The sequence below is a fragment of the Felis catus genome, chromosome C1 (assembly GCF_018350175.1).
Source record: "Felis catus isolate Fca126 chromosome C1, F.catus_Fca126_mat1.0, whole genome shotgun sequence".
Classification (NCBI taxonomy): domain Eukaryota; kingdom Metazoa; phylum Chordata; class Mammalia; order Carnivora; family Felidae; genus Felis; species Felis catus.
The window spans coordinates 146,145,775-146,155,822 of NC_058375.1; the positions used below are offsets into that span (position 1 = coordinate 146,145,775).

At 50.0% G+C, this 10,048-nt stretch overlaps 1 protein-coding gene across 1 annotated transcript; it reads right to left on the reverse strand.

The window, feature by feature from the left end:
- Positions 1 to 439: 439 nt before the first annotated feature.
- NR4A2 (nuclear receptor subfamily 4 group A member 2) lies at positions 440 to 8,993 on the reverse strand. Its single transcript, XM_006935294.5, is given in 9 exon segments — positions 440 to 2,070; positions 2,217 to 2,395; positions 2,793 to 2,995; positions 3,889 to 4,052; positions 4,468 to 4,585; positions 4,587 to 4,598; positions 5,394 to 6,259; positions 6,749 to 6,872; positions 8,520 to 8,993. Coding segments are annotated over 7 exon segments (1,797 nt in total). The 5' UTR covers positions 6,258 to 6,259; positions 6,749 to 6,872; positions 8,520 to 8,993; the 3' UTR covers positions 440 to 1,813.
- Positions 8,994 to 10,048: the final 1,055 nt, after the last annotated feature.

Here is a 10,048-nt window from a genome sequence, read left to right on the forward strand (position 1 = left end):
CGAGATCATGTACAACACACTCCAAACCCATGTTGACTTCCTGAGTCTTAAAGAGATACTCTCTAAACATTCAGCAAGACAAAAACTTGATAGGACTTCAGACCTTGCAAAAGTTTAAAGGCTATCTAGAGGTCTCCTGAACTTCTCTTCTAAAAGCTGCCCTTACCAGCAAAATTAACAAAAGAGTTGAGATAGTCTCAAGTGATTCTGACAAATGCAGTTTGCCACACTCAAAAATTCTGGTTAAGGAAAAATATTGTACTGAATTTTCTGGATAATTAGTTTAATTCCCCAGGCTCTTTTGCTAAAATAGATCTAGGCTGTCAGTTTGAAACTCAAATGTTCAATAAGGGACCGATCCTAAATCAAGCTCCAACTCTATTGTAGATTGCTGTTCAGTCATCCTTTTTTCCTGACCCAGAAAGAAGACAAAATTCTGTTCATTTACATAGTTTATTGTTGTAAACATTAAAATTGTCTTTCTCAAAGAAAGAATTTATCAGAAAAAAAAAATCAGCGTCTCTAACTGTCATACACCATAGAAAAAAAGGCAGTGACTCCATATCATGTGCCATACTGGAAATATACAAAGAAAAATACTACAGAATATGGCATTATTAAAATTCTTACTCAAACATAAAATAATATATTAACTGACAATTTTAGACATTAAAAAAAAAAACAAAAAAAATTCAAAGTGCTCAGTAATTTCCAGGGAGTTATGTATATTATAAGCACTCTGGAAACAGTCAAAAGCTGCTGCATGCAAGTTTTGTTTAGCTTTAGACAACAAAATAATCAAGATATAAACTTTCTTTTATCAACATCAACAGTACATACAACACTTACAAACAAGGAATGTTGGACGGTGTTACAAACACTATGTGTCCCTTTTGTCAGGATTTTCTGATGTGTAATACTTGTGCCCACCTATTTTACAATTGAGAAAATGTTTAAGCTCAGATAACTACCAATCTTTATAAAATCTAACAGACTACATAGTGTCTGAAATACTATTTATATAATATAGACATTACTGAAATAGCAAGTGCCTATAACATCTTCGACCTAGAATCAACATGCTTGTCCCTTTTGTGTGTAGTTCTTTTTTTCTTTTTTCTTTTTTTTTTGCAAACACACTTATCTTTTAGAATTTGTAATATGTATTCATAAATAGGCACAAAATAATTTAAAAAGCCAAACTGCATTGGGTAAATTTACAAGCCTTTCCCTTCTTCAACTCATGCCACCCACGCAACATTTAGTTTTACTATATATTACAGCTTTCTTTACAGCAGAAAACTTTGAAGTCTTTTAAAGGGCAATACTTGTGGGTCCCCTTACAATGTGTGAGGTGTGTGTGTGTGTGTGTGTGTGCATGTGTGTGTGTGCGTGTGTGTGTTACATTTGTCTTAATGGCAACAACCAAACATGGCCAAACATTTCCCATCAGAAATTAGGAATGTTTCTTCTGAACAATAAACTGATTTTTAAACTGATAATAAAAAGTTTATACCACTGTATTTGTGTGTAGTCCGTGTTCTAAATCCAGGATGCCCCGGAGCCAAAATGCCCTTTCAAGTTCTGCCTGCAGGTTAAGAAATAGCAACAGTTTTTGTTGTTTTTGTTTTGTTTTTTTGTTTTTGTTTTTGTTTGTGTTTTCTTTAGGGATCGAGGGGCTGGGGTTTTATGGAGGGGGTGGGGGCCAGCTAGAGCTGAGACAGCTCATGGGGATATCTCTGCCTTGTGACTTGCCCCCTCTGGATAGTTTTAGGTTTCTTTCCAGTTCCTTTGAAGTGCATGGGAGAAGGTCTTAGAAAGGTAAAGTGTCCAGGAAAAGTTTGTCAATTATTGCTGGCGGTGGTACCAAGTCTTCTAGTTTCAGGTAGAAAATGCGCTGTAGCCCCTGTGTGCAAAGAGTACGAAGTTCTGGGAGCTTCCCCAACAGTTTGGACAAATAGTTGGGGCGGTTCAAACCCCCATTATTGAAAGTCACATGGTCTTTGAGACAATTTACAATCTTGTTTTGCAGTTCTTCCACTCTCTTGGGTTCCTTGAGCCCGTGTCTCTCTGCAGAAAACACAATCAGAAACAAAAGAGGAACACACAAAGCAGTTAGCTAGCTGGCAGGACGATGGACGCTCAGGGGCAAGGGAAAATCGCGATAGACCCCTCTGGGCAGTTTCAGAGAAGTGCCCTGCACCTGAGGTACTGACCTGTGACCATAGCCAGGGCAGCAATGCAGGAGAAGGCAGAAATGTCGATGTTCATATTCTGCAAGTTGGAGGAGAATTCAACAATGGAATCAATCCATTCCCCAAAGCCACGAACGCATTGCAACCTGTGCAAGACCACCCCATTGCAAAAGATGAGTTTACCCTCCACTGGGTTGGACCTGCAATTAATACCAAAGAGAGAGAGGGGAGAAAAAGAGAGAGAGAAAAGCTAAACAACTAATTACTTGAAGAGCAATAAATGAGGGATTTAAGAGGCACCTAATTACGGAAGAGTTAATAAAATGTAGACCAGTAGACCTTGAAAGGGTTTAATTTCATAACAATCAAGAACGCCCCCTATCCCACTTCCATTCCATTCACCCAAGGCTTCTGGGCTCATTCCTTCCCTTCTTCTTTTGTCTACTGTCTTTTCCTTCTCCTCTCCCTCTTTCACTTTCTTATTCTGTATTTTTCTCATCCACCCCCCTCCCTTTCATTCCCCTCTGTCTCTTTCTTTCCCTTCTTGACTCCTCTCTTCCTCCTTTCCCAGCCTCCCCGGATTGCCTCCTCCGTTACCTGTACGCTAATCGCAGCACAAACAGTTCTAAGAAAGCAGACTCGAAAAGCAGGTCTTGGTCGGCTTTGGGCAGGTCAGCGAAGCCCGGGATCTTCTCGGCCCAGCCCCTGATGATCTCCATGGAGCCAGTCAGGAGATCATAGAACTGCTGGATATGCTGGGTGTCATCTCCACTCATCTGATAGTCAGGGTTCGCCTGGAACTGGAATTTCATTTTAAAAAGCACTTAATGAGGTTCTCTAAAATATATAACCCGTGAAATTGCTAACCCCGCTTCTAGTAGGGGAGCCAGGTTTTTATAACAATTAAACCTCTCTCTGACCAGTAAGGAAATTAGATGTTCCGGGGCAATTAATTCAATTAGGGATGGTGCTATGAGGTCGCTGCTTTAAATATGTAAATTACCATTTCCATACAGACTAAATACAGTGCCATCCAGCCCTGGGAAACGTTCACTCTTATCTCCACAAAACAATTGACACGTTAGTATTCATGCCAGTCCCAGAGTGGGTCTCGAGCAGAGACGCCCTTTGCAAATCTTAATAAAATTGCAGTGGCTTCTAGGTTTGCCCGACATACTTCCTCCAATTAAAGCCCACACATTTCTCACAGCTGGGGTAAAAAAGGAATCTGACCACTTGATTTCCCACCCCACTGCCATTCCTTCTCTCTCTCTCTTTCCCTTCCCGGACCCCCAAGCAGGCATCCCCCACCCTGACAGTGCCACAGGGGACAAGGATTAAAGCGTCTCTGTGGAAAATTGGGGATCAAATCCAAGTGGGGCGGGGGAAGCGTTTTGTACAGCCTGTGGTTTGGGCATTAGAGGCATGAGTGTGTGAGTATGTGTGTGCGCGGGATGGCAGTAAGAAGGAGGGCTCCCAGAGATGTGATCACTGTGGCCTGTGCTCTCCTCCTTCCTCTGTCCTCCGGTCTACACTCCCAGCAACATGGTTTGTTTGTGGCTCTGTGTGCTGCGGCTCTGCCCACGGCTGTAAAGCCACAGCCTTGCTGGAGGCCGGGGGCTAGTGATGGGTGTGGGAAGGGGTCCTGCCCGTCTGTCGGTTTGTCCACATGCTACCCCCGCCAGCTTCTTACCCTGGAATAGTCCAGGCTGGTCATAGCCGGGTTGGAGTCGACATGGGCCCTGACGAGGGCACTGATCAGACTCACCGGGGGCGAGGGGGGAGAGGGCTCCTGTGGGCTCTTCGGTTTCGAGGGCAAGCGACCTCTCCGGCCTTTTAAACTGTCCGTGCGAACCACTGCAAAGGAACAAACGGGTTAGCGTCGCTCCCCCTAGCGGGACCCAGCTGCCGCCTCGGCCCCTCCCGGGGGAAGGCCGCAGCCCCGGGGCCGCCGGCCGGGCCGCGCAGGGTCCCACTGCTTGTAAAGCCTTTGCTGACGAGAAGCATCAAAAATGTGGGGTGGTTTTATGTCTTCTTCCAAATGGGTCGTTGGGTTGAAGGCGAGAAGGGCCTGGCTGCTTTCTGCAGGGCGGGATGGGTAAGCAGGCAGCTGCTGGGTCGTGGAGGCCAGACTCTGATGGGGGTGGGGGGGTGGGGGGACCCGGAGACCTAACCCCCCCCCCAGCTGTGGGAAGTGGAAAATGGGACTGGGGTGGGCGCAGCACTTTCCCGTGGGCGCCTACCGGGGAGTGGGCTGCTCCTCCCGACCTACCTTCTTTGACCATCCCAACAGCCAGGCACTTCTGAAATCGGCAGTACTGACAGCGATTCCGGCGCCGCTTGTCCACTGGGCAGTTTTTATTTGCTAAACACACGTATTTTGCGTTTTTTTTGTACCGTGCGCTGCAAAAGGAGACAATATAGACCGATTTTTTTTTTTTTTTGAAAATCCAGCAACCCAGGGGATCCAGGAAGAATTTCTCAACGGCTGGGATCTACACTCCCTCCCCACAAACAAACACATATACACCACTCTTTTTTTGTTTTTATTTTTTTTTCCTTTTCTTTTTCTTTCTCTTTCTTTTCGTGTTCCTACCCCAGGGCATTTAACAGGAGAAAATTGATAGCGTTAACATTTGAGCTAACCTCGCCGCTCCTCGCTGTGTTTTATATGCCAAGAGAAGGAGAAGGAGACGCTCAGTAAATACAAATCCGTGGGCATTCATATTATTTACATTCCTTGGAGACCTTCTCTATTTAAAATGATAAGATTATTCAATCAGGATGGCGAAATAAAGAGATCACTTAATTTGACCATAGGGAATTCTGTTCCACTTGGTTAGCTCAGACACGGTTCTCTGTCCTAACCAATTTCAATCTGAACAGAGAAGACAGCTCCTAGCACATGCAAATGACCCTCTTCTAACTCTGGCTCCAGCAACTTCGGGCTGGGGCCTGCCTGCCGGGTCTTCTACGTGCAGAGGATGCGACCCCAGGTCTCCCGGCCTTCTACTTCCCTTTCTCAGGCACCCAGAAGCCTCTGCCACAGTCCGTGGACCTCTGTGGGGCCGCCTTGGCCGACCCGGGAGTTGGGCCAACTAGGTGGGACTGGGTTGCCTGACCCAGGTGCAGCGCGCACTCGGAGGCTCCCGGCACTAGGGGGCCCCTACCTGCCTCCTCCGCCCGGTCCTCGCTCACCTTGAAGAAACCTTTGCAGCCCTCACAGGTGCGCACGCCATAGTGCTGGCAGGCCGCGTTGTCGCCGCACACGGCGCACAGCCCCTCGTTGGAGGGAGAGCCCCGCGACGGCGGCGAGGGCACCTGCGTGTCCAGCAGCTGCGACGCGTGGCCGATCTGCAGGCCTGGGAAGCCCATGGACGCGGGCTTTCGGATGGGGTTGGGCACAGCGAAGGTCTGCCCGTCCACCACGTGGTGGCTGCCCGCCTGCTCCGGGTTCATGGGGACGTGCAGGGGCCCGTCGAAGCGCATCTGGCAGCTAGACACGGGGGTGCCGGGGGGCGACTGCTTAAATGAGAAGAGGGAGAGGCGGGAGACGGGCGTTTTCCTCTGCTCGATCATGTGCGTGGTGGCCACGTAGTTCTGATGGAAGTTGTGGAGGGAGCCTGGGTCATCCCACATGGGGCTGTGCTGCACTTGAAAGCCCGGGGTGGTGGGCGTCGGGGGTGAGGAGGGCTTGTAGTAAACCGACCCGGAGTGCGGCATCATCTCCTCGGACTGAGGGGGCAGGTGGCTGTGTTGCTGGTAGTTGTGCATCTGAATGTCTTCTACCTTAATGGAGGACTGCTGTCCGGACAGGGGCATTTGGTACAAGCAAGGTGGCTTGACGTCGTAGCCTGTGCTGTAGTTGTCCATAAAGGTACTGAAGCTGGGGAGAGAAGTGGTGGCAGTGATTTCAGTGTTGGTGAGGTCCATGCTAAACTTGACAAACTCTGGAGTTAAGAAATCGGAGCTGTATTCTCCCGAAGAGTGGTAACTGTAGCTCTGAGAAGCGGGGCTGGCTCCTTGAGGCGAGGACCCATACTGCGCCTGAACACAAGGCATGGCTGGAAATGAAACAGGGTAATATACACTCAGCCTGGTCAACTGAACACTTTTCCCCGGGCTCGGGTACACCTGGAGCTACACTGGCAGCTCGTGGCGGTCAGAGAGCACGTAGGGACGCGAAAGGAAGGGCGGAGAGCGCGAATGCTGCGAAGCAAAACAGTGCAGGGCATGGAAAGGCTGGTCCAAGGGAGACCCAGAGCTAGAAAGCTATTGAGGGTCTCCATTCCCGGATATCTCAACCGCCTCCCCCCTCACCCCCTCACCCAGCCAGTCCCGCTCAAATGAGCCTTTCCTCTGAATCTCGGGTTCAGCAGGCTCATTCTAGAAATGAGGGTGAATTGCACAATGAGAATGTTGTTCCCCAAGATGATGGGCCAGGAAAGCCTTAAGTGACAGAGTTTGCTGAGGACGGGAAGATCGTATCACCCTGTTTCTTGATGGTCAGGGAACTCGGAGGAGGGAAAGAAAAAAAACAAAGTTGCACTAACCTTCAGCCGAATTACAGGCGTTTTCGAGGAAATTAAAGGTGGACAGTGTCGTAATTCAACGAAGGACAAGGTTTCCAAGATTTTTAGAAAGGCAGTGGGGAGTCCAGCCTGTCGGATCTCCTCCCTGAAACACAGACACAAGAAGCTTCAGGGTGACTTTCCCGACAGATTCATCTGGGCATCAGTAGAGTCACCAGGCAAGTCCATCTATACCTTCCTTGGTTGTTTCATTGGAAATTAATGTGTAGCCTTTACCAAACTTAGGAGTTAAGATGAATGTGTAAAAGAGACGGCTGTAAACAACAGGAAATGCCAACCCACTGCACTGTGTAAGTCCTTGCAGAGAGAGGGTTCTGAAGGAGAAAAGGTACTTCATGTACTTATTTAATACTTATGATGTAATAAATTGGGCCCTTTGCTAAGATGCAGGGGGGTAGAGATGGAGGTGGGAGGGTAGTGTCATTTCCATTTTCGTTTAATTCAGACTCAAATAAGAAGAAACTAGAGTTTAATAAAATGCAGCACTGGAAACTTCTATCAAGTGTTTTCTGTAACCCCTGCGGTTACAGAATGCTAGCAAGGCCTGGGCAGCCCTGAAGGCGATCTGAATGGAAGAGTCTGGATTTTGACACAACACTGGGGTTGAGGATACAGGTGAATTGGCATTCACTTTCCCCCAGGAGATTTGCCTTTCAACATCTTTAGTGGCCAAGGGGTGGGAGGCAGAGACCCTACTTTTCCAGGAGCATCTTAGGTCAACTGCAGAGGGAGGGAAACACTGCTTATCTGGTGTTGGCACCGAGGTTAGAAGCGTTTCCCAACATAGGAAGCCAAACACCTTCCCTATACAGCCTTCCACAATCTGCCTACTTGCCGGAACAAGGCATTCTTGTGTCCCAGTAATTTTCAGATGTTGCCACTTGGAAGGCATTCTAGAGCACAGTCCTATTACTAATGAAAAAGAAAGCCAAATATATCCATTCCTTCTGTTCTCCTTCCCCCACCCCCATAATCTTGCTTCATGGGGAGGAAGGTTAATCAGAAAAAGTAGAAAGGAAAGCGACCCATGATAGCCACAGCCCTTAAGAGATATGCCTGTGCTGGATATTAACCTCCTGGTAACTTCGCAGTTTCATAACTGTACTCTTTACTCTCTATCTCTCTCTCTGTCTCTCTGTCTCTCTCTCTGACGCACTCACAAACACAAGCACGGCATGTGTCAAAACCAGAAATTTCAAGCAACTTAGTAATAGGACACTGTACCAACAGCAACACCACCCCTTATTCAATAATACCCAGGAAACCCTGGCAATCCGGCCAGCCTCGGAGACGCAGTTCCCAAGCAACAAATAAACTGAAGAACTTTCTCCCTGTCCCTTTGTGGGCAGTGTCCCAGACCCTCGTATATACAGGACCTGGAGTCTCCCTGCCCAATGGTAACAATCAATTCTGCTCTAAGCGCAAACTTTGGGCACATTTCCCCGGGCAAGTCCACAGCTCCCCCAAACTATGCAGGTCTCTCTTCCACGTCCACCAATGAGGAGCCTGGAAGCCTGCTGGGAGCCAACTCCCCCCTAGTGCCAAAGCTGGAGTTCGGGCAAATGACCGCTGTGGCTGCACGCACCTATTCCCCATCCTCCCGCCCCGCTCGCGCTCCGAACCTCTGGCGCCCACTTCCAGAAAACCTGTCCCACACATGTGGAAAGAAGAGACGTGCAAAAGAAGAGAGAAGGATAAGGGAACTCGAGCTGCACGGGCTGCGTCTACTCACTTAGGAGTTCTCCGCGTATTTCTTCATTCATTCAACTCGGCCGAAGTGTAGTTCCCTCTGGGAGTCCGAGTGGCAGGGTCGGGAAGGGGTGGGCGAGAGGGGCGAAGGTAGCCTGGTGGCCGAGAGCGGGGAGGGCGCAGGAGAAGGCGGCCGCCTGGGCAGGCGAGCGGGACCGCGGAGCCTAGCGCGAGCCGCCGGGCGGACTGGCCCTGGCCGCCAATGTGCCTTTGTTTATGTGGCTCGCGCTGCCGCTGCCAACATGCACCTAAAGTCTCCGCGCGTCAGCGCGCGTCAGCGGCCCGCCGCCCAATCGCCGCGCCGCCGCGCTCCCCGGACTCCTGGCCGGCTCTCGCTTTGGTATATTTCCGACCTGACGTCACGAGTAGGGCCGATTTTAAGGTGGGAACCGTTCTGGGTTCACCTTGGTCGCCAGCCTGGGTTTTTTTTTTTTCTTTTCTTTTCTTTTCTCTCTCTCTCTCTTTCTTTCTTTCTTTTTTTTTTTTTTTTTTTTTTTCCGAAAGAGGTGTGACCTCTCCACTCAGGTCCGCGCAGCCCGCAGCACCGCGACATCTCACCTCACCTTCCCCCCCATCTCCCAAACCCCCAGGCCACCGCTGCAGCCCGGCGGCTCATTTGTGGGGGAGGGTGCAACAAAAGCCCGGGCGGCAGGGAACGCTGGCGAGGGCCAGGTAGCCAGCACCTGGACTAGCAAGGGGTGGGGTGTATCTGGCAGTGTCCTAACCTCACGCACTCACAACTGTCACCCCCATTAGCGGAAGCGCGTACAGACGTCCCACGACCCGAGACGGTCAAAGGGCTCAGGCAGGGTGGGATTTCCCTAGTCCGATGCATATCCTTTTTCTCCTTTTTCCTGTCCATGGCCTCCTCCTTTGGCGTTGGCATTCTCTGTCTCTGTCTCCCCTCCCCTCCCCCCCCCCCCCACAATCCAAGGTGGAAGGTACTGGGTAGGGCCTGTTCTCTGTGTTCCCTTCTTTCCTTGCAGTGCCCACGTGCAAGGGAGGATGTGGTGCGTGGAAAGGGGAAGAGAGGGGAGCAGGTAGACAGCATCCCAGCCCTTCAGGGATCCCCAAAGTCAGAATGAGGCGTCGCCCACTTTCCTTTCGTAGACAATGCAGCCGAGCAGCGGGCAACAGGTGCGCCTGCGGCGGAAAGGGGCTCTAACCTCGCCTTTCGTCAACTCTAATACTTTCGACACTCCTGGGTGCCCACCAACTTGTACCCCAGTACGAGTTGTAGAGACACAAATCAACCCTCCTCTGAAGCACAAGGGCTCTCGAAACCTCAATCTGAGAGCCAAAAGGGAAAGGCAAAACATTGGGAGAGGGAGGGGTATCTCCGCGAGCGTAAAGTTGTGCGTCTAGCCCTCCCAGGAGAGGGACTCGGAGCACCGTGGCAGCTCGCCGCACCCCCGCGGCTGCCCGAGTCCCAGCCGACTCCACTTTGCAAGCCAATCCGCCCGCCAGGCTGAGGGCGCAAGGCGCTTTCTAGCAAAGGAAACGCCACATCTC